General features: G+C 47.4%; 1 protein-coding gene across 1 annotated transcript; it reads left to right on the top strand.

The window, feature by feature from the left end:
* The first annotated feature begins 6,158 nt into the window (after positions 1–6,158).
* LOC140910049 (homeobox protein not2) lies at positions 6,159–12,757 on the top strand. Its single transcript, XM_073340161.1, has 3 exons — positions 6,159–6,516; positions 10,211–10,419; positions 12,599–12,757. The coding sequence occupies exons 1-3, from the start codon at positions 6,159–6,161 to the stop codon at positions 12,755–12,757; spliced, it is 726 nt and encodes a 241-aa protein (XP_073196262.1).
* Positions 12,758–24,590: the final 11,833 nt, after the last annotated feature.

The raw sequence follows: 24,590 nt of genomic DNA, 5'->3' as shown, positions 1-24,590 counted from the left end.
AGACCTTGCCGGGGGCGGGGGTGTGTGTGCAATTTAGGCAAAAATGCAGATTTTTGTAAACTAAAAAAGATGGGATTGGAGTACAAGCAAAAGTTAGAAATAAGCTTGGATCAATATTAGAAATACTGAACTGGAATAATGCTCGATAGAGGATCAAACCTGCATATAAATGTTTTCACTGCGTTACCGGAAAATTACATGAAATCAGATTTCCAGCTTACCTTGGCACCCAGACAAGGCAGCACTGGACAAGTACATGGGAATCAGAAGGTGAAACTGACTTTGCCTCGCTCTTCACTGCAGAACAAAACAAAACAAAGGTGTGGGAGGGTTACAGTGGGATAACTCACATGCTTTAGCTAGCCCGCTGCAGAAGTGCTGGAATGAGGGGTGCTGCAGCATCCCTTGGTTCAAAGTGGTTTCCATTATATACAGGGCTTACAGTTTGGTTCTATGGCTCTCAGCACCCCCACTATACACATTCTTCCAAACCCCCGTCCTGCTGTGAAATTGTACCTGTATTTTTTTCTGCAAGGTAGCTAGGGCGAGGTCAGTATTATGTCCCTGTCCATGGTTGACCTTGCCTAGGCTGCTGCTGGGCTGAGAAGCCAGCCTGTCATGCTAACCCAGTATTGTCCCATTGTTTCCTTGAGCTCCCTGGTCAGTCTGTCTGTACCCATCTGTTATTGTTCGTCTTAAGTTATCTGAAAAGGTTCAGAGGAAGGCAACAAAGATGATCAAGAGTATGGAACGGCTTCCAGAGGAGGAGAGGCTGAAAAGGTTAGGGCTGTTCATCTTAGAAAAGAGACAGCTAAGGGGGGATACGACAGAGGTCTCTATAAGATCATGAGTGGTGTGGAGAGATTGAATAGAGAAGTTTTACTCTTTCACACCGTACAAAAACCAGGCGTCACCCGATGAAATTAATAGGCAGCAAGTTGAATACAAAGAAGAGGAAGTACTTCGTCACACAGTGCATAACTAACCTGTGGAACTCATTGCCAGGGGATGTTGTGAAGGCTATAATGGGGTTCAAAACAGAACTGGATAAGTTCACAGCGGATAGGTCCATCACTGGCTATTAGCTGAGCTGGTCAGGGATGCAACCCCATGCTCCGGGTGTCCCTAAACCTCTGACTACCAGCCGTTGGGAGTGGAGGACGGGGTGGATCACTTCATAATCCGATGAAGTGAGCTGTAGCTCACGAAAGCTTATGCTCAAATAAATTGGTTAGTCTCTAAGGTGCCACAAGTACTCCTTTTCTTTTTGAGAATACAGACTAACATGGCTGTTACTCTGAAACCTTTCATAATTACTCTAATGAAGCCCTGGTATGGGCCACTGTGGGAGATAGAATTCTGGAATAGATGGACAATGGCCCAACCCAGTAGGGCAGCCTTTATGTCCTACACCTAGATTTTGTTCTATGTTCGTACAGCGCCCAGCACAAGGGGGTCCTGGTTCATGACGGGGCTTTGAGATGCTACACAAATACAAATTAACAACAACAATAGTAGTTTACCTCATGGTAAAACTACAGAGCTTGTCTCTACTAGGATTTTACAGCCCAACAGAGAATGCACGTTAGTTATCCCACAGTTAGAAACATACCTTTTTTTTGGCAGTGAGGACAAAGCATTATTTTCACTCTCCAAGCTGAATACAGTGGGATTTCAGCTTGAGCAAAGACTGTGAGATGGAACTCTCAGCTCCTGGAGTTACCTGATTATGTACAATCCCAGCTCTCATTTAAAAAAGTCAGGAAGCTTCTAGCCCTTGTGGGTGCGGAAGTAAAGCTTGAAAATCTGACCCTAGCATAACCTAGGCTAAAGGTTCGAATGGCAGAAGCCAAACACAAAGAACTCCAAAGTTCTTCTTCTTCTTCTTAGTTTAATCTCAAGATTTTTAAGCCAATCTCCTTAGTTTTGGTGGGGGAGGGGGCTGACTTGTCGGTTTTGAGCCTTGGAGGTTGGCGATGCTGAAATTGTCAACATGCTAAATTAGAACTAACATCTAACAAATCAATGCCGGAGCCCTTACGATCTAGCCTGCCCCTGCGCTCAGACCACTGCCGGGCATGCTGGCCTGTTTCACTGTTTCCCTTATTGGTCTGTCTGTATCCACCTGCTGTTTCTTTGTCGCCTAAATAGATTGTAAACTTTGTGGGGACAGGGACCATCTTGTGTTTGTACAGCACCTAGCACAATGCGGGTTCCTCAGCGCTACTGCGATACAAATAATAAATAATAATCATTGGGGTTAATCCTTTACCCTGCACCAGAGGAGCTGAATGCAAAGATTTCTTCCATTGTGACGCTTTTGTGCGTTAAAAGCGATTTAAGCCCCTGGTTTAAAGATTCCCCGGTCACATTTTTTGGTTTGTTTGTTTTGCTTTTAGGAAATTTCCACCGCATCTTTGTCTGCTGAGGAGGCTGGCTGTTCAAGTCAGATGGAAATGCAGCCAGGTCCTCCCCATTGAAAGAGGCTAGGTGTGAAATTTCTCATGGGCAAAGAAGTGAGAGCTGCAGGGTGTCTAGAGGAAGGTGGGCGAGAGAGGGGAAAAAATCAGAAGCCAGAAAGAGAGAGAAATTCTGAAAGCCGCAGCTCCATTTCTAAGGTGGGGGGAAAGGAGCTTTCTATGACGGGATTGTAAAATGCACTCCCCCGGGCCTGGGGAACAAGGCCCCCCACTCCATCTAATAATCATTAGCATCAATTAGAATCCTTTGAAGTGGGCAGCATCTTTGTCTCTTTGCAAAAAAAAAGAAAGAAAGAAAGAAAGAAAGAAAACCCTTTCAGGGAGCCCGTAACAACATCTGGAGCAAGAAGAGGCTGGACTCAAGTTCCCCACTTTCATCTCTTGTCAAGGTGCTTGGAATGTTAATACAGCTCCATTCTTTAATGGAGTTGTCAGGAAATGCTTGTCACCCGGGGTTCCTTTGGCTCAAGGGGGGATGTTTACAAAGGGCTTTTATTTAAAGTGTTCTAAGAAACTCCCCCTCCCCTTTCATTTTCTACCCCCTTTAAAAACAAAACAAAACCAAAAAAAAAAAGGAGGATCAGGGACATCCTTTTATCTCCCCTGCCTGCTCCCCTGCAAAAGCTTCCCCTCCACTGGGCACTTGGGTTGGAAACAGACCCCATGCAAACCCCAACCTGGCAGCCCTGTGGCAGAGTCAGGGCCACTTGGAAAGGAGGGGGTGTTGTTAGCATGGCAAGTGCCTGGCTCCCCGGAGCAGGGCCCCCCCTGTTTTGCTGGCTGGCTGGTGCGACATTTCCCAAGACATTTCCCAACTCGTTACCGCTGGGTGAAAATCCCCAGCTTTTTAACAGAAATACATTAGCGGAGCACACAGTGCTAATGGGAGACAAAATGCCTCATTAGCCAGCTAATTCTACCACTGGGGCAGAATACAAAACTCACCTTACTGTCACCGCTGCCTGTCCATCCAACTCCCCCTTTCTTTCTACCTCCCTAATTTCTCTCTCCCACATCTTTGCTGTGTCCCCACGGCTCTGCCCACCATCTCTCAGATCCCCCTGACTCTGGATTCCCCCCACTCTGGCTACAAGAGCTGCTTGATGGAACACAATGCACCAGGCAGCCCCATAAGGAGTTGTGGGGTTTTTTTTGCTTCCTTTTAACTGGCCAGGTTCTTGCTACCTTTCATTTCACCCCAGTTGGGGTTCATAGATTTGAGAAAGGAATCACCCTCTCTTACCGCCTTAGTTAGTGTGAGCTTCCCTTTGGATATCTGTGAATATCTTCCTCGTCCCTAATTTAAAAGCAAAATTCCGCACTTGGTTGGATTCTATCCCAGTCCAGTTTGACAGTTGGAATTTTAGCATTGACTCCAATGGGAAGATCAAAAGCATTGTTACTTTATTTTTGGTTTATGCTTCCCCCCCCCTTTATTAATTTGTATGGGATGTCTCATGTGAAAGAAGTTAGTGTACATTTTTTTCCCATTCATCCATCCACCCATCAATCAATCCCCATTCACACCTCTCTATCTGTATTCTAATATTGGGCTATGTATTGTTCCATCAATATCAAATCACTGGGAAGATCTGCTTAAAAGCAGATGGGCTGAGGGCCATTATTATTAATGCATTGTCATTTTTATAATAGTAATTAATTATAGCTACATTAAATTTATATATATATATAAATAAATTATCAGATTCTCTCTGAAGTTTGCACAAGGCAAAATTGTATTTTCTCCATTTAAGTTTTGTATTTATTTGCAAATATTTCAGAGGATTTTATTCCACATAATAGTTATTATTTTCAGTAACTATATGCTTTCCGAATACTTATATAATGTGCAATAATTATAAGAGTTATTAATCATTAGATAGAGAATATTAAAGATGCTAACCAGAACAAGTTACATTATTTGGAATTTAAAACTTGGACAAGAGTAACAGAGTATTGACCCCTGCAAACCTATTGCAAAACATCAAAGAGGAACTGGAGCTGGAAAACATCCGTCTCTGGGGAGTTTGGAAGGCTATTTTTTTATTGCCTGAGTCTCCAATTTTGCAAGCTGCTTAAGCATATGCCCTAACTTCAAGCACGTGACTTCAGTTAGGAAGGGTTTGCAGGACTGGGACCTTACATTGTAACAAGGAGCAATAAAACCTCAGCTGTATTTTTTTATTTAAGTATTTCCAAATTGTCACGGAAGGCAGCTTGCTAAACGGGAGAAGTAAACACTTTACAGAAAAGGCTGATGGTTTCTTTTGTACCAGCACCTGATTATCATCTCTCTCTCTAGGTTCTTGCATGGGCACCCATTTCCAGGATATTTCCTTACTAACGAGATAGGCTAATAGTATTCCAATATGGTTTCTTGATTTACATTTGCCTCAGAGTGTAAAAACACTGAGTCTGATTCTCTGTTACAGTAAGGCGCATTTACACGGCTCTGGCAGCTTAACGGAACTTTAACGCATGCGTTTACATTTGTGCCCACTTTAAGGCAGGTTTGTTAATACACACACACTTATACATATATCTACGTTTTATTTTCAAGTTAAAGCCAAAAGGTTCGTAGCCTCTGATGTCTGTGCCAAACAAATCTAGGGCTTGAAGGCACAGACTTTGCCAGGACTCAGACATAAGCAATGGGAGATGCAGTTTCTTGAGGGTGACAGAATGAAGAGAGAGATCAAAAAGGATAAAGTGCTGGAAAGGACCCTGAAAACCCCCAGCTTCCAAGGGAATGCTGGGATCACACCGCAATGCCTCCTGACTTGTGTGACAGTAGAAAGGCAGACAGGGAGGCAGGAATCAGCCCTAGGATGTGGATGGAACAGTACAGAGACATGCAGACAATTACACACACTAGTGTACACACACACAAACTGAAATAACAGGTTGCAAATTAACAGTGAATTTCTGCTCCATATCTCAGCACCCTCTTGCACAGAGACGTGTGTGTGTTTAGGTGCATTAGCACATATAGGCATGTGCATGTGTACACATTGTGTGTGCGTGCTTGCAGTTACTGGCATGTATATATTTGTGGTGATGTGTGTTTGTGTGCGTATATGCATGTGTCTGCACATTTCTGTGCTTATCCTGTGTGTGTATAACCGTATTTTTACATTTATCTTGTAGATGTTTGTGTGTCATTCTCTGTACTTTTGTATCTCGGTGTTGTGTGTTGTGTATACAGCTACGCTTGTATTGATATTGTGTATATTTGTGGGGGGGGGGCTTTTAGATGCATGTTATGTGTGTGTGTATTTGTATGGGATGTGAGACCTCCCTTCCCATTCCAATTTGATCTTTCCAAGCAGACCTGGCCCTTGTCTTAGGCCATGCTAGGCTGTCCTCTGCCTGTCCCAGCCCAGAGACACACCCTGTCCTGCAAGCACCCAGCAGAGCATCAGGCCTTGGAACAGCCTCTCCTTTCTCCACCCAGCTGCAGCCTGCTTTGCATATTAATGTCTTATTTACACTTCACAGGGGAAGCCCTCGATATAAAGCCACCTTGGGCCCTTCCTCTGTATAAAGAGCCAGCCAGGCAGCGGGCTGAGGCCGGGGCTAGGAGCCTGCAGCTTGCAAGGCATCTGGAAAGCAACAAGCCCAGGCTAAGGAACCTGCTCAGTCCAGCCTCCCCATCAGCCACAGAACTGCTGACTGAACATGCTCCAGAGCCTGGTCTCCCCAGGTCCGCTCAGCAACATCCTGGCAGCAGCAACAGACTCATCTGGCCCCCCAGCTTCTCCAGATGTTCCCCAGCCCCCTCAGAAGACCCCCTTTAACATTGACGCCATCCTCTCCAAGCCAGAGCCCCAGAAGGAAGGTGCAGCCTCTGCCAGATGGTCCTCCAAGCTGCCTCTGGAGTGGCACAGCTGGATTTACCCAGCCACCTACTCCATTGGCCTCATGACTCACCCAGCCATGTACCTGGCTAAGCCGGGCTATGGGGTCGTGCATCAGCAGCTGCAGTACAGATTGCAGAGGGGCTGCCTGTTCTCTTATCCCAGCTGTAAGCAAGACAGTAAGTAGTGTTTAAGCTGGCAGGGCTATGGGGTGGGTGGGTGGGTGCGTGTGTTCTGGGGGGGGGGGCGGGCTGGGGGGTGTGAGTGGAGGGTGGGGTGTGTCTGTTCCTAGGGTGTTTCTGTCTAGTGTGTATGGGGGTGTGCGCACGCAAGGGGTGTTTGCCTGGTCTGTGTATGTGTCTGAGATGTTTCTGTCAGTGTGTGAATGGGTGTGGCGGTCTGTCTCAGGGGTTCTCAAACTTGGGGTCACGAGGTTATTACATGGGGGTCGTGAGCTGTCAGCCTCCACCCGCAAGCCCCGCTTTGCCTCCGGCATTTATAATAGTGTTCCATATGAAAAAATGTGTTTTTAATTTACGGGGGGGGGGTCACACTCAGAGGCTTGCTGTGTGAAGGAAGGTCCCCAATACAAAAGTTTGAGAACCACTGGTACTATATCCAGATCTGCGAATGGGGTTGCCGTCTGATATGTGTGTACGTTTGGAGGTATGAGGGGTGTACGGGTATGTGGCATGTCTGCATGTGTGAGGCATACCTGGATTGTGTATAGGGTGCATGTGTGTGTGTGTCTGTCTAAACTGTAGGGTGTTTCCATCCAGTATGTGTGCACACGTACTGTGGTGGGTGAGGGGTGTACGATTCTGACCCATTTCTGCCAGTGTATTTGTGTGTGTCTATCTGTGTGGGGGGTGTTTCTGTCCTGGTGTAGTCTGGGTGGAGGTGGGTTTGTATGTCTATGTGGGTAGAGGATGTGTGGCAGATGTCCTGCATAGGAACTAGGTATTATTATATGTCATAGAATTATAATATATATGTAATATATGTCATATATTATATGTCAGCGTGTCATAGAATCAAAGGACTGGAAGGGACCTCGAGAAGGGGCAGCTGTGTCTGTGGAGCTGTAAGAGGTTGTCTGGAGGATGGCAAGCGTTCTGCCTTATTCTTTAGGTAGCTTGGCAAGGGATACAGACTCATCAGGATTGGGCAGGAGCAAACTGTGACCCTTGGAGCTTTGACTTTTTCTGGACTAAACTAAACTAGCAGAAAACCCAAAAAGTTTTTTTTCAAATTCTGTTAGGACCCCTGAGGTTTCTGGGGTGCATCTCACACCCCAGGCCCAGCTAGTCTGTTGTTGGCTATGATACATTCACAGACAGAAATTCAGTTTAATTTCCTGCCGTTTCCAGACTATGCTCAGTTTCTGTGTGCAGGGAAGCAGGGGAGGAGAGAGCCCGGTAATTTTCCAATATTTATTTCTGTTTCTGGGTTAAAGGGGCTGATGCTTATTAATCCTGAGAAGCTGATGGGCGAAGGGAGCCCAGGGATCGGGATTTATTTTCTTAGGGGCTGATTCTGCAGATTTGTGCTTTGCTGCAGTTGGAACTACTGATCTGAGTAAAATTACTCTCACGTGTGTTTGCAGAATCTGACCCCAAAGTTTGTTAGGCTTTTTAATGTAAATGCAACGAGAGCAAAAAGAGATTTTTGTTTTTAAAGTTACAGATTAATTTGGGTTTCATGGGAAGAACCAGAGCCCCATGGAGTTGGATTGCTGTAGCAGAGGGCAGATTTTAGTTCAGTGTGTGTATATTCTTGTCTCATTAAACCATATGGTACCATTGATTTTTAAGCAAAATTAACCCTTTGTCTCAGTGAGTAACCTTGATTAAAACTAGATGGTACACTACGGCCCATTGAAATTTATTATCATAGAGCGTGCGGGGGCCAATCCCAGGGGTGTTAACAGAGGCAAAACTACCCACCTAAATCAATGAAGATTTTTGCCCGCATAAGAAACCAAGATTTGAGCCCTAGAGTTTTTTAAGATTTAGATACTAAAAGTTTTGTTTATATTCAGAAACCTTTAAAAACTATTTAATGTAGTTATGTAATTCATATTATCTCTTTTTTTAGACCGTTTAATCTATGTACATGTATATATTACATTATAATTACATTGCTAGGTGGCGACAGTACGCTTGGGCAATTTGTAAAAATGATTTTAGAAATTATTTAATTCCAAATCCTATTTACTGCTATAATAAATATATCGTAATTTAGTTATTATATGACAGCCCTTCTGGTGTAAATAGGCTGAGTTCTATTGAATTCAAATTAATGTTGATTTATACCAGCAGAGAATCGGGTCCTACATTATAAGTGTTTATACACTCAGATATTTTTAAATAGCTATCACACATTAGTTTTATTCTCCAAACATGTTTTTTATAGATATAACAGCTACAAATATTATATCTTAATGAATAAAACTACGGCCCTGATCTTGCAAACACATAACGCACCTGGTTAGCTTTACACACTGGAGTAATCCCATTTATCCAGTGAGATTACGCTTGTTAAGCATGTGTAGAAGAAATTTGTAGGATCAAGGCCTATAATTCTAACAATTTATAATTGCATTCTGCCTATATTTATTGCCAGAAACATTTTGCTATCGACATTTCAAATTCCCAGCGGTTTACATAACTACATTTTGATACTTGGAAACCTTTTTAACTCCTACCATGATCGTATCGGACCATGATCCCACAGGCTGATCCATGCAGGTGGATCCCTATGCTTTTGCAGAGCCCTTCTAAAGTCAGTGGGGCTCAGTAGGGGAACAGGGACTCACACATGTGGATCCAACTGCAGGATCAGGGCTTTCCAGTGTAACTATGTATTAGCAAGGGGCCTAACTGCAAACCCTGTGCCTCCAGCCCTCCACATTCTGGGATGGTCAAAATCAGAACCCAGATCCAAAGCACGGGCAGAACCAACACCTCGGATCCTAACACTCCTAGACTTAGGAGGGATGGGTTCAAAATTCAGAAAACTCCCACTTATTCATTATGCAAAGGCCCCCATCCTGCAACCCTCCTGGGTTATGGGGATCCCTGAAGTCAGCGGATGACTCACATAAGTAAGGCTTACTCATGTGAGTAAGGCTGGCAGGCCCAAGCTCTGCATTTATTTTGTGTAACAATTTGAAATGCGTGGGAAAGAGTTGGCGGCTCAGGGCCTGAGAAGCAATGTTGCCTGTTCTTGAGTTTGTGCAGTTTGGTATAATAATATGGAATTCTTAATAAAAAATCATCAATCAGACACTTCTGAATAATATAGTAATTATTGTTATGCCAGCAATATACATGGGACTATGCAGAACACAAAAACCAGATCCACCTTGCCATGGAGAACTCACAATCCAGCTCCCCAGTACATAGGCACATTATTATCTTTACTCTGGAGCAATCCCACTGAATCGCAGTGTTTGCTGGATCTGGCCCTGAACAAGAACTTCCAGTATAAGCCATGCATGGAGCGGGTCAAATCCAGCTCACCTCAATCACTCACTGACTTCCTTGGGACCACGGTTGGCCCTTTGTCAATAAAGGGATCCCCAGTTATACTGGCTAGCAGAGGCTGGCTGTTTCTTTCCTCAGGGCATTACTGTTCCTTCTCTTCCATCCCTCTTTAGCCCCCTGTGGACTGCAGCGGCCCTGCTCCGAAACAAGCCACAGCTGTAGCTAGCAGGGCTTGGAACAGGTAAAACACATTCACCCACAGTAACGAGGCTTAACAAGGGCTGTGGCGGGTGCTGTCTTTACGTACACGCGTCAGGCAGTCCCTGCAAGGCAAATCGGGCTGTTTCTGCCTTTCGCCCTGCTGACTCTTGCCCCTTGCTCGCAGGTCTGGAATTGTCTGGTTGCGTAGGACCTGTCTCGCTGGGCCCTCCTGTTCCTTGGAGATCCAGGGAGCCCTGTAAGATGAAGAGGGTCCGCACAGTCTTCAAACCAGAGCAGCTGGAGAGGCTGGAGCAGGAGTTCCTCAAACAGCAATACATGGTGGGCACGGAGAGGGTGGATCTGGCAGCCACCCTGCACCTCACAGAGACCCAGGTAGGAAATCTACTCCCTTCCCCTGAGGCCATGATCAATCTGGGATCTATACATGGTCCCTGGGGGATCTATACATGGTCCCTTCCTGGGACTGCAGCCGGAAATGACAGCAGGAGATGAGCCACCTAGTAAGTTTCAGGGCTTCTGTCTCTGTTATAGTGTGAGCAGCTTCAGTCAGAAGGAGCTGATTCTCCCCAGAAATGGGGAGGGTCCCTGGGGGTCCCAAGGGAGATTCCATGACTAGGGATATTTAAAACTAGATGAGACAACGCACGGGCGAATACACGATGCATAGGTAACCTGTGGCCCTACCCTACGAGATAGCACTGAGACGGGAGGCAAAATAGGCTTAGAAATGTGTCTGACTACTAACAACCTCCACTGATACATCCATTAAGTAGGCTAAAAATGCATTTGGGGTGTAGATGCTCCTGGTTCAGGGCCCAAGCCAGCCAAAGTGTTGTAGGTTAGAAAGAATCTTCCTCTGTGGGAAGGTTACTGTGCAATTGTCCAAATGGGGCCATCGTACCTCTGCAGCAGCGGATACTGGCCACAGCTGGAGACAGGAGACTGGAGTAGGTGGGCCACTGGTTTGATGCAGCCTGGCTCTTCCTATTGTACTGCAAGGACCAGTTCTGCATTTTCTAGAGGAGGTGGACTAGACAAGCTCATTTTCCATCTCTAGTTTCTATGATTCTTGATTTTGTCACTGTGCACGCACCCGAATGCGACCGTCCTGGGGGCTGAGGGGCACAAAGACCCCTGGAAACTGGGGACTCTTTCCATGATCGCTGATTTGTGTCACTTTAAAGAAGGCCTAGGCGTCGGCCCCCACCTTGCCAAGCCTGCGGCACTGTTCCCCGAGCTCTTCTCCTGCTTTCGCTGATCATTGCGGGTCCTGGTTGGATGACCCAGAGGGAGTTTTGCCATTGACCCCATCGGGAGCAGGACCGGGCCTTTTCTTAACTGGTCTAATCAGCCCCTTCATGCCAAGGTGGCTGGCACATGGCGCTGCTTAGGGAGAGCTGCGTTCAGACTGAGTCACATTAATTTTTATACCCTTTTCATGCTCAGGCACGCCCAGATTGCACATTCCCGTCCAGAGTGAAACCGCTGCCTAGCTGGGGCCACCACATATGAAATCTGCCAGCTGGTGGGTCCATGGCATAAGTCAAAGCACCGTAGATGGGACCACACTGTGCTCCTGAATTGTGCTGCAGCCCTTCTAAAGTCTCAGCGGCTCCCGCTGCTCCCATCAAAGCCAATGGTCAAACTCCTATTGGCCTTCATGGGGATGCAGCTAAAGAAACCCCGTCAATCTGGTCTGTGCTGCATGACCCAGGTTTTAACCAGAATGGCTGTTCTGCAACTGGGTTCCCCCAGTGTGACAGTTATTGCAATGTAGCCAGGATCTATGACGGGAGGGCTCATGAGGTTATGGATCTTGTCTCACGTTCCATGACAGACCCAGGAGGGTAGCTCAGGAAATGGCAGAAATCACTCAGTGCCGAGATTTAGCACTCAGAGCCTCTGCCTGCTGGGAACAACACAGCTGCTTATTTAATTTTAAACACATTTCGGATACACAGGGGCAGGGCGTGGCGGTGGGAATCCTGGCCCCACTGCGCTGAATGGGAGTCTTGCCGCTGACTCAGTGGGGCCAGGATTTCACTCCTCGTTTTGGGACGTTTATAATTTAAAGACAGCACAATCAGGGTGAAGGTTTTGGGGAAGGAGTTTGGGTCTAGTAGGTAAAGCCAGGGACAGGGAGTCAGGACTCCTGTGATCCGTTTCACTATTGTCTGTGTGCAAATGGCATGACCGCCATATGATTCAGTTTCCCCGTCTGTAAACCAGGGATAATACCACTTACCAACCTCGCTGGGCAGTTGGCAGGCTTAGGTAAATGTCTGTAAAGTGCTTTGAGAGCCTCAAAAGAAAAGAGCCACTGCTTTATTTATAACTATTATTAATAATCCTCATGGCCCATGTTGCCCAGAGCCTCTTAGCACCAACTCCAGGAGTCAAGGAGACTTGCCTGTGGAGGGATTACAGGATCAGGCCCTGCTGACAGTATTTTAGCACACTTCAAAGACTTGCAGGGTCAGGGCTTTAATGCGCCCGAGCCTTGGCCCAGAGCGAGTGGTTTTCATTGCCCATTGTGCTGAACCTCTCCTAGGTGAAAGTCTGGTTCCAGAACCGGAGGATCAAATGGAGAAAGCAGAGCCTGGAGCAGAAGAAAGCGAAGCTGTCGCAGTTCGGAGAAATGCAGCCTGTTCCTACGGACTCGATGGACCTCGAGAACAACGAGGAAGACACGGTGGACGTGGAGGTCTAAATGGCTTGAGAATTCCCTGTTGCAGACGTTGCTCTTGCGATGGAACTAGCAGGGGTTTACAGCTATGCCCAAGGAGAAGACTGACCGATGAAGCTACCAGGGAGTTAAGCAGCTGCTCCACACATGCGCTTCTCCAGCCAGATAAAAAGATCAAGCTCTTTATCTGAATGCTGAGGATACTGGACTGACCTGGTGCTGTCTAGGATGAGTCCATGATATGCAACACCCACTGTCTGGCAACCTCATACTAGACACCCGGGGCCTGCTGCTCATCAGGTCAGTTGCGCATGGGCAGCTTCCAGATAACCCACACGTCTTTCTTTTCTCTGTTGAAATGCCATAAAGCATGGTCCCTTTCCAGCAGAAAGACTGGGGTTAAATTTAGAGATGGGGGGGCAGTCCTCGATTTCCAATCCAAACATCAGTGCATGTAAATGCAGTGCTATTGTGGTTTATCAGCCCCCTGGTGGTGCTGAGCTACCAGGTAGGGTAGCCCTGGCAGGGAGAGTGATAAGAGAATCAGACTAATGATTTTTTCCCCAAGTAGCCTCCCTAGTTAATTTTATTTCCATGTCAGGTTTGCAGTTCAGATCTGCACAAAAAGTGCTCCACTAAAATTTGCAGTAAAGTAAACGGGATCTGAGCAAACTAAGGAGAAAAAAGCCCAGCGGGCCATAATTGAGGGCTTGATACTGCCATAAGCACAATTGTCATGGATTTCAATGGGAGCTCCGTGAAGAGCATGATGCTGCTGTCCCTATATACTGACCCCGATTCTGAACTTACTTACACCGATCCTCCACCGATGTAACTCCATTATCTGCCATGGAGTTAGTCCTGATTCATAGAGGCATGAGAGGAGACTCAAGTCCTTGCAGTTCCATGTAAGACAGCAGGATCAGGCTGTAAAGATAAACATTTGCAGCCCAAGGGGTAGTTTTCTGAAAGCTGTAAGTGCCTAGGGCTTAGAATGAAAGTGCCTCCAGGCAGCCCTCCTGCAGCGTTACAATAAGGATTTGTACATTTTTGCCTCTCTCCTGGCCTGCAAAGCCCAGATCAAAGACCTCAGTCCACCCCTACGCACATATTGCATTACCTTTACCATGCAGAGAGGCACTCAAGTGGCAAAATCTGGGCCTAGCTTTCAGTTACCTCTCTCCATCGGGCAGCGTCTGGATCTGGGATTTTGCCTTGGCCCATTATACAAATTTTGCTTTGGATTTCGAACACCTTCTTTATACCAAGCATGGTATTACCCCCCACCCCAGCAATGCACATACACTCGTTAGGACTGCAGCTGTAGTTGCTATGTTGTGTTTTCTATCTCTGCATTGTGTACCGTGTGTCAGAGGAAACAGCATCTGATGGTTTTGCCCAGTATCTCAGAATAGAGCCAGCGATTGTATTTTTAACAGGAGAGCAAACTGAGTTTGTGACCGTTGAGGACAGGTGAGGCTCAATCCCTCTTGTACCTCATTGTATCAGGTGTGCTTTGAGTTCACATTGCCAGCTGCTAAGGGCGCTCTTCGCACCCAAAAGCTCAGGATAATTTATTGTGCTTCTTTTTGAACCAGAACATTGTAAATAACACGACTCTTGTATTATTTATAGACATAGCCCCACTTTTTGGACACTGTAATTTATTTATTTGCTTCACGTTCGACCCTAATAAAATCTAGTCTATTTCAAAAGAGCTACAAAGCGATGGGAACTGGGAGGCAGTATTTTCTTCCAAGCAAATGTGTGTCTGGGTGGCTCGCAGGGAGATAGGACCCTGTGGGTGATGGGGCTCAGACTGCACCACCTCGGCAGATGGTTCATACGTTCAGTCAGTTTCAGGCTGCAATTTCCCATCACTGGTGCGCTAGCCATTTTCCCTCTTATTTCATCTACAAACCAGGATTACCCGTAAGAGGGAAGCCAGCCGAAGCGGTGGCTAGGGGCCACGGTATCTCTGGTAATGAACAAAAGACTGTAATGTGGGCCAGCCAAACCACTGAAAGGGTGATCTGCCTGCTGATTTTCCACAGTGCCTCGCACAACAGGGCCCTGATCTCTGATCCAAGTAACTCATAAAAAGAGAGTTGGTTCCTCAGACCTCTCTGGATTCCCTGATGCTCCCTCAGCCTCTAGGACCAGACCGTTCAAACAGGTCCTTCAACCCTGTAGGAAAGGTCCCACCACAATTCACAGGAGGTGATGCTCTGCCCAGGCCACGTCCCCCTTTCTTCCAACCCCATCACAGATACTAGATTCAGCTCAGTGAGCTGAGTCAGAAACCACCCAGGACAGGGCCATAGTCACCACAGCAACCATGAATTCCTGGGATGAGCCAGAAGTATCAATCCACTTGGACCTGCGCCTCATCGAACACCCTGAGGCTTGGTTCCTCCAGGGAGGAGCCTGACCCGCTCAGCAAGGCGCTCTTTGGTGTCTCAGGACACCAGTTCAAGCCCAAATGCTCATTTACATCCACCACTGGCCTGGGAGACTTCCTACATCTGCAATTTGGTGCAAAAGGCACAGCCACACGTCCTGCTCACCTCATGTTGCACTGTGCGCCTGTAGACCTCCTGCTGCTGTCGCACAAAGTCCTACCCTTCAGGGTAAAGAAAAATCTCCGTTAACTGCTAGCAGTGTAAGGCCTCTGATGCACTGTCAAGCAGTTCTCAGTCCATCCAGCAGAGGGCAGACTCTTTCACATGTGTCAGAGTAGCAGCCATGTTAGTCTGTATTCTCAAAAAGAAAAGGAGGACTTGTGGGACCTTAGAGACTAACCAATTTATTAGTCTCTAAGGTGCCACAAGTCCTCCTTTTCTTATTTCACATGAGTGACATTTCTTTAAAACATACTGTATGTACGTATCACCTGGAAAATATTCTGTCACGCGGCATTCTAAAGGTGTCACTACCAATTAGATCTGGTTGGAAAATGGGATTATTTTCCCCCTGGAATGATTCATGGGGGGAAAGAATAAAGGTATAATTTTTAATTCTCAAAGTTTCCTTCCATTTTTTGTTCCTTTTAAATCCCCTATCCGTCTTCCCCATCCCCGCAATGGAAAGTAAAGAAGTGTTAGGAAAATGGGGGAAAATCCACATTCTCTCCTTTTTATTGTTTCCCAACCGACAGAACATCACTTTTAAAACAATAAACAGGTGTCTACACATTTAAACCTTTCACTATGGGACATACCTGTGAAGGTGTGAAAAATAGGTTGTACTCCCCCCCCTACTAATTGTTTTCCCAACTTTGGCCATCTGAAAAACAGTAGCACAGGGCTGGGAAGTACTGGAAAAGCCCACAATTTCAAAACCAAAATACTTCGGTGCTGGGGGGAAGGGGGGTAATTAAATTTCTCATTTTGAAAAATGTCAGGGTTTTTCCGCAACATTTTTTTTTAACATTAATAAATTTCATTTAATGAAACTATTTTCTCATGAAAAAGGTTTTTATTGGAAAATTTTTTTTGACCAGGAGCTCCCACTAAAGGAACCAGTCAAGATTGGAGCCCCGTTGTGCAAGGTGATGTATAAACTCAAATGGAGAGACAGTCTCTGCCTTAAGAAAAGGAGGACTTGTGGCACCTTAGAGACTAACCAATTTATTTGAGCATGAGCTTTCGTGAGCTACAGCTCACTTCATCGGATGTAGCTCACGAAAGCTCATGCTCAAATAAATTGGTTAGTCTCTAAGGTGCCACGAGTACTCCTTTTCTTTTTGCGAATACAGACTAACAGGGCTGTTACTCTGAAACCAGTCTCTGCCTTGAAGAGTTTACAGTCAAGAGCAAAGCAGAGTGGCAAATTCCTTTCACTCCCTTGTTCAACTGGGCAGGGTTCATCCTAGTGGCTGCAGGTGAAAGGCTCTGTAGCTCATTAGCTGTGCCCTGAAGCAGCCAATTCCCCATAAGTGCTGATGTGACACCATTGAGAATAAAGTTACTTTCTGGAAAGGTGAGTTTATTAAATCAAGTTCTGACCTTTTTGGAACTCAGGCACGGTCTCCTGCTTTCTGTGCAGGTTGGAAAAATCTCCCACACACTGCTCAAAATCTCAAACACACTCTGTCTGCCACACTCTGTTCTTAAAGGCACAGCTCCTATTATAACAATCCGTAGTTTATATAGCACTCGTTCATCCATAGCTCTCAAAGCACTTTATAAAGGAGGTCAGAAGCATTCTCCCCATTTTACACAAGGGGAAACTGAGGCACAGAGGTCAAGTGAGCTGCCCAAGTTCACCCAACCAATAAATGGCAGAGCCAGAAACACAGGGCTCCTGAGTCCCAGTCTAGTGCTCTGTTCACTAGGCAACACTGTCTCCCCATTAACCACCTACAAAGAAAGTCCAAGGCAGAAGAAACTACCAAAAATAAATATAACAATTACCTGTATCTGCCACACTTGTCTGTGCCACTTAGTGGATCGTACCAACATAGTTCTCATTGCATAGGCAAGTGGTGGAAGCCCTGCACTGGCTGATTGGTACATGTTCCCCCCCCCCACACACACACAGAAGGTTAGCTCATGACTAAACCCTATTTTGAGGCTTTATGTAGGATGTAAGTGGGGTGTCGGCCTTGTGATGGCTCTCTGTATAGTGGGGAAATTCCCCCTAGGTGATCAAATAGCTCTGTTCTCTCTCCAATTTTTCTGATTCCAAGGGAGGTAACCGGGCACCTTTAGACTAGCATTCACAAGCTGCAGCCTAAAGCAGGATGCTACATGTCAATACGTTACTTACCTTGCTTCCTTCGAAGACAGATTTCAGAGTAACAGCCGTGTTAGTCTGTATTCGCAAAAAGAAAAGGAGTACTAGTGAGGTCCTGCAAAACGTCCTGAATGCACTCACCAATGCCATTGGGAATTAAGGGCAACTCAGCACTTTACATGAAGGTGCTAAGGCCCTGGTAGATTTGAGCCCTTATTTGACTGAACTTTTTCTGAAAGTCAGCGGCCAGCCAGAAAGCCTGCAGCGACATCTAATGCCCAAAGAGCGGCCATGCTACAGAGCCCTGGGTTTGACTGAGCCGAAAGGGGGGTGGGGGGGAAGGCAGCTATGCTTACAGCCTGTGTAGAGGGGATTTCAAGTTTCTTAAAGGAACATGCAAAGGCAACTCTGATAGCAGCCGGAGCTCAGCACAAGTGCAGTGTAGCAAATGATCCTTTGGTGTCAGCTGGGGTGGGGCGGGAAGGGAGAGCAAACAAAAGGCCAGTTCGCGTCAAGAGCGGATGAGGCCCACTTAACTCCATGAAAATGGCTGCCATCACGGCGATTTTTTAAGATGCTGAGCTGCAATTGCTGCCCCAGAAACAGAGGCAGACTAAGATTTATTGGGACCCTGGGCACAAAGAATATTTGGGCTCCCCACACCCGGGCGCCCAGGAACACCAGCACCGGGGGGTGCCATGCCCCTGCCCACTTTTTTAACATGAGCGTAGTACCCTCGGGCAGGCGGGAAGCAGCGGCATGGGCATAGTTTCGGGGGACATTGGCCCCCCCCCAACTGTGAGCCTTGAGTCAGAGGCGACAGGAAGAGCGGAGCCGCACGTGGTCACTACCGCAGACACAAATCCCAGGGGGCAGCGGGGGGACACAGGCTGGGGGCTGCTCTTGGGCCCCCTGGCCTGCACCCAGGGCAGGGGGAGGGTCCAAGGCTTCCCACAGCGGCCCGGGCTCCCTGGGCGGCTCTTACCACTGCCTGGCTCCGGCTTCCAGCCTGGCCAGGGGACGGGGCCTCAGGGGGAAGAGGAGGAGCAGGGGGCAGGGCCACAGATCTGACACCGGTGGCCCCCCTCCCCCCGGCTTCTATCCAGGTTCTGGCGCTCCTGTGGGGGTCCCCAAATTGGCCAGAGCCTGTGCGTTAATCCGCCACTGCCCAGGAAGCTGCATCCTTGCTTGTCCCTGTGGTGAAATATGGAGTTCAGTGGCCAGTGCCACCCTTTGGCTTCTTTAGTGTACAGCAAAAACCTGAATTGACTGCGTTGCCAACTCTTGTGACTTTATTGGGAGCGTTGAGATATTTGGGATGTTTTTTTTAAAGTGCCAGCTCCTGGAGTCATATGATTAGGTGAGAATCTCAGGTTTTTTCCCTAAGGTCCAACACGACAAGTAGTTTCTGGCAGACCATTTCCTATAACTTCTGCCAAAGGGGTTGTAGATTCTCGGGGACCTTTTCCCCCAGCTTCGTATCCACGTGATGGTAGGCTAGGTGGGTTTGTTCTTGCAATGCTAAGACCTCCCAGGGAAGGTCTTCAATTCATATTTGCTGTTTCTATTCAGGCCAAAATCATGGATTAAGGGCACTTGTGGGCCTGTTGGATCATACTAAAGAAGTTCTGTATTAAAATCACAAATGAGTTTGATTCCCCAGAGTTTAAATTCCAGAGTATTACCAATTAAGAGGTCTCTTGGTTTTTGGTACTGTTTCTCTCCCTCTATGTGTGAAACTTGCAAGCTGCTAACTGTGTTAGTACATTCTAAGACAGAGTCTGTTCTCAAAGCAATTCTTTGTAACAACAACTACTCATGCACAGAGAGGCTCAAAGCAATACTCTGTAACAACAGAAACAGCACCCAGAGACTCCTCGCCCTTTTGTTGCATTCATCTCGCTTTGTTAACAATTGTGAGTAAAATAGAGGATGTATGTGGATGGATGCTTGGTGTGGATAATAACTGAATGATCAGGGAGGTGCCAGCCTAAGAATCCAGTGTCCATCGACTGAAGGAGGCGTCAAGTGGAAATAACCAGAGGACCACCCCCCCCGCCTCCCGAGGGCAGACTGGAATCCACCCAACACCCTCAAGAATGGGAGAGCCAAAGAACAAGATAACGTCTGGCATCACGGAGCCGTCAGGAATGTGCCATCTGCTGACTGATTCAGCAAAAGCATGATGAAGCAATTCCCTTAATAAATTGGTTAGTCTCTAAGGTGCCACAAGTACTCCTTTTCTTTTTATGATAACAACCTTGCAGAACCTGTGTGTGTGTGTATGAATGAATGTGTGAATAAATATGAGATTGAATGGAATGTTATAGCTATAACTAACTGCTTACTATGATTCTGTCTGTATTCACAATAAATGTGGCATTTTGCCTTTTCCCCTTTAATAAGATCCTGCTGGTTTTTATTTTATTGGTATAACAGGCCAAGCTCAGGTTCCAGTGGAAAAGGCATTATGAGGAGGCCCTCTTGATCCTTCCAAGCCTTCAGCAGGTTCATGTGGTATACCTGGATCTATTTTCTCTTCCCTGGATGGTGGATTTCAAAATCAACTACCCTTGCCCTTTTTACAACCTTGAAGGATCCTTGCCACTTAGCCAGCAGTTTTGACTTCATGGTTGGCAGCAACAACAAATCCTATCATTGGGGTTAAATTTTCACATCCTGGCCCTTTTACTGTAGGCCCATTCCTGGTTCTAGTGAGATTTCAGCTGGTTCTCTCTCAAGAAAGCCCACAGCGTCTCTAAGTTTTCCCTCAAAAAGAACATGTAGTGTTCCATGTTGGTTGTTCCTGGGTCTGGCTCCTCCCATGTCTTTTGGAGGAGATCCAGGATCCTGTGGGTCTGCTTCCCATATAGTAGCTCAAATGGGGATAATAGGAGGGGTGGGATCAACAGGGCTCAGTGATTGGTATCTGAGGCCTTGGCCCTCCAGCCGGTTCACCAGTTGAGTTCTGGGTTGTCAGAGTCCAACCAAATGTTTACAGTCCAACGTCCCCACAAAAGAAAAGGTCTTCACCCCACCTCTGGTAGCCTGTGAATGGCACACCCTTGGCTCAAGCCTTATAATGTCTCTGTCCTCTCCAAGGGACGGAAAAGGTGTTTATGTCCCACATACAAAATGGGAAATGACGGCCTAGGAAGGAGTACTGTGGAAAAGGATCTGGGGGTGATAGTAGACAACAAGCTAAATATGAGTCAACAGTGTAACGCTGTTGCAAAAAAAAGCAAACATAATTCTGGGATCTATTAGCAGCAGTGTTGTAAGCAAGACACAAGAAGTAATTCTTCCACTCTACTCCACACTGATGAGGCCTCAACTGGAGTACTGTGTCCAGTTCTGGGCACCACATTTCAAAAAAGATGTGAACAAATTGGAGAAAATCCAGAGAAGAGGAACAAAAAAGATTAAAGGTCTAGAAAACATGACCTATGAGGGAAGATTGAAAAAACTGGCTTTGTTTAGTCTGGAAAAGAGACAAGGAGGAGGGAGAAAAATTGTTCTTCTTAACCTCTGAGGACAGGACAAGAAGCAATGGGCTTAAATTGCAGCAAGGGCAGTTTAGGTTGGACATTTGGAAAAACTTCCTAACTATCAGGGTGGTTAAGCACTGGATTAAATTGCCTAGGGGTGACCGGATGTCCAGATTTTATAGGGATAGTCCCGCTATTTGAGGCTTTTTCTTATGTAGATGCCTATTACCCCCCACCCTCTGTCCTGATTTTTCACACTTTCTATCTGGTCACCCTAGGGAGGTGGGGAACCCACCTGCCTCCTCCACTGGGTTCCAGCTCAGGACCCTCAAGTTAGACAAGGAGACCTTGACAGTGCCCTAAGCTCCTTCCTACCTTCCCTCCGGCCTCTGCAGGCTCTTCAGTCTGTTGGCCTGTTCGTCCCTTTCAGAGATGTTATCCTTGGACAGCTCTCTAGCAGGAGTCCTTTCCCCTGCCTGCTCACTCTTCTTTAGTGCCCCTCCAGCTGCTTCCGGGCCCTTTTACCCTCCCAGCTGCTGTTAGCTTGCCAATCCACAGTGGCTGGCAGGGCCTGTATTAACCCTTTGGCTGCTGGGCTAGTGCAGAGTACATACACCTCATGACAGGCCCCCTTTTAAACTCCTGCTCCAGCTTGAGCAAGTTCTGCAGGTGCAGTGGCGGGGGGGGGGGGAAGGATCACAACGGCCCAGCACTGCTCCCTAACCCCTCCTGGCCCAGTGTGGGGTTATACACCCCATCGCAGGTGTCCTAAGAGGTGCAGTCCCTGCGGAGCCATGGGCACGCGGTGAAAGGATCGGAGGCGCATCACCTTGGCCGTGACGTCCTCCTGCCTCAAGAGAACAAGAACCTGTCAGAGACGTGGTGCTCCCAGGAATCAGGGGAGATTAAATGTCGGCTGGAACCCTGAAACTGACTCTTGTCTTCCTCTCCAGTGACCTCCTGTGCCAAACACCCCCGCCCCATTGCAGGGGGAGCTCCTGCCTCCGTTTCCTCAGTCTTCCTGTGACAGCTGTTCCTTGGCAGCTTCTCTTTACAAGATTTCTCTTGTTGGTTTCCGGTGCCTGTATTCTTCCATTCCCATTGGTGGCTACACAGTGGGGAACCCTCACTGCATCCCTGGCCCAACAGAATAGCAAGGCTCTCTCCAGTGGGTGGAGTATCCTGGGTGCATGGGGAGGGGGGTTGATCCTAAATTGGGGTGGGGGATCATCCAGCTGGGGTCAATCTCAGAGCTGTTGATGGGTTTTGGCAGAGGTTCCAGGTGGGGTCAGTCTCAGATGGGAGGGGGGCTCATTTCTTCAGGGGTCCTGTTGCCCGGCTTCCATCAGTGTCACTCTTCTTTGGGGTCCCATTTCCCAGCTGGGTTTCATAGATATTAAGGTCAGAAGGGACCATTATGAGTATCTAATCTGACCTCCTGCACAATGCAGGCCACAGAATCTCACCCACCCACTCCTGCGAAAAACCTCTCACCTATGTCGGAGCTACTGAAGTCCTCAAATCGTGGTTTAAAAACCTCAAGGAGCAGAGAATCCTCCAGCAAGTGACCCGTGCCCCATGCTACAGAGGAAAGTGAAAAACCTCCAGGGCCTCTTCCAATCTGCCCTGGAGGAAAATTCCTTCTCGACCCCAAATATGGCGATCAGCTAAACCCTGAGCATGTGGGCAAGACTTACCAGCCAGACACCCAGGAAAGAATTCTCTGTAGTAACTCAGATCCCACCCCATCTAACATCCCATCACAGGCCATTGGGCCTATTTACCATGAATATTTAAAGACCAATTAATTGCCAAAATCATGTTATCCCATCATACCATCTCCTCCATAAACTTATCAAGTTTAATCTTAAAACCAGATAGGTCTTTTGCCCCCACTGCTTCCTTTGGAAGGCTATTCCAAAACTTTCCTTACCTCTCTGGTGTAGCAGCAGCCGATAGAGCCGGTAAATCCCCGCCCTAACACGCCAGCTGGTGTCATAGAATCATCGAAGATTGGGGTTGGAAGGGACCTCACGAGGTCATCTAGTCCAATACCCTGCTCAAAGCAGGACCAGCACTAACTAAATCATCCCAGCCAAGGCTTTGTCAAGCCAGGCCTTAAAAACCTCTAAGGATGGAGATTCCACCATCTCTCTAGGTAACCCATTCCAGTGCTTCAGCACCCTCCTAGGCCGTGTCCTTGGTTGGGTTACTGATGTACAGACCAAGTTGAGCCATGAGGTTCCCCATCTTGGGGAACTGTGCTGAGTTCTAATGGAAGGGAGAGGAGATGGGGATCATCAGCTCCCAGTCTCCCAAAGGCCAAGAGTCTCTCTGCCCTGGGTCCCTGTGAAGGAGATGCTGGGGCAGAGGAGCTAGGGCTAGACACCTTAGTTTTCTCTGCCCCCAAGGAAGCCTGGAGCACGGGGATGTGCCCTCACTGAGAACTTGCATCTCCAGCTGCTCCAGGATGACAAGAAGGGACAAAGGCCAGGCATGAACCTGGCTGGAGCATGGTCCCCTTAAAGGCCCAGGGTCACCACTGAACCAGGAAAAGAAGAACTCAACTTAAGCTTATTTCATTCCCTGCTCTGACTCTACCCCCACTCCCCCGGCAAGAAGAACACTCCCAACCCACAGACCCCACTGCAGCAGATCCTACAGCCTGTCAGAGCCAGCCCACCTATGCCTGCAGTCAGGAAGCTGGGGGTCAGAGGTCACTTTTGTCAAATTTGGGGAGAATGATGGTGAATCAGAGCAGAGCTGCGCTGCTCCTTATGGCCCTGGCTCTCTCCTGGGACACTCTGGACCTGTTCCAGAAGTTGACATGTTGTGGGGGAAGGAGGTAGTTCGGGATCAATGGGTAGGTGTAGATGCTGTGCAAATAAGCCCCTCCCCATTCCCAGGGGGCTGAGATATTGTGCTCAGGGTGGAATATCTGATTCAGTAACCGTAGAGCTTTGGAAGGGGATTGCTGCAACCAGGACGATGCTTGTATCTGGCAGGGCACTTGTCTCTGTCTCTCTAGATTGGGACAATGTTCAGTGTTGGGGTTGGTCCCATCCTCTCTGAATCCCTGATTCAGGAACAGCTCATCAGGAAGGAGAGACAGACACTGCCCCCATGCCTGACTCTAAAGCCCTTGGTGGGACAATTTCTCCAGGAATCTCAGTAGGAGAGAGGGGCTGACTGCCTGGGGATCGTCCTGTTTCTCTAGGAAGGAGTTAGTGACTCTTCTCCAAGGACCATCTTGTGGATCTCATGGAGTGGAGGGTTTGAGGCTCACTCCCCAAGCCAGCTGGGTCCCTGTGATTACTGCTCAATAGAACCAGGCAGAGCCCTGGCTTGAAGTCCCACCTTCTTCCCCTGTCCCTGCAGGAGGAAGGGCCCAACATTGCATTGCACTGACTGCCCTGAGCAAGTATTTTAGAAGAACTAACACGTTACAGAGAATCATGAACTTCTCAGAGAAAACTAATGGGGAGACGAGGCAAAATTAATCAAATACATGATTAGTTGTGACTTATTTGCTTGGTCTTAAAAAGAACAAAAGGACATGAATCTCCTCCCTGTCAATAGCCCCCTGCTCAGCCAAACAGTATTAAGACTCTGAAAGGCGGGAGGCTGAGGGG

Source organism: Lepidochelys kempii, chromosome 4, assembly GCF_965140285.1.
Source record: "Lepidochelys kempii isolate rLepKem1 chromosome 4, rLepKem1.hap1, whole genome shotgun sequence".
Classification (NCBI taxonomy): domain Eukaryota; kingdom Metazoa; phylum Chordata; order Testudines; family Cheloniidae; genus Lepidochelys; species Lepidochelys kempii.
This window is presented reverse-complemented; position numbering and strand designations above follow the sequence as displayed.

Coding starts and splice junctions, on each gene's coding strand:
- LOC140910049 (XM_073340161.1), top strand. CDS start 6,159: ATGCTCCAGAGCCTGGTCTCCCCAGGTCCGCTCAGCAACATCCTGGCA. Junction 6,517..10,210: donor TCCCAGCTGTAAGCAAGACA/GTAAGTAGTGTT, acceptor CCTTGCTCGCAG/GTCTGGAATTGTCTGGTTGC. Junction 10,420..12,598: donor TGCACCTCACAGAGACCCAG/GTAGGAAATCTA, acceptor AACCTCTCCTAG/GTGAAAGTCTGGTTCCAGAA.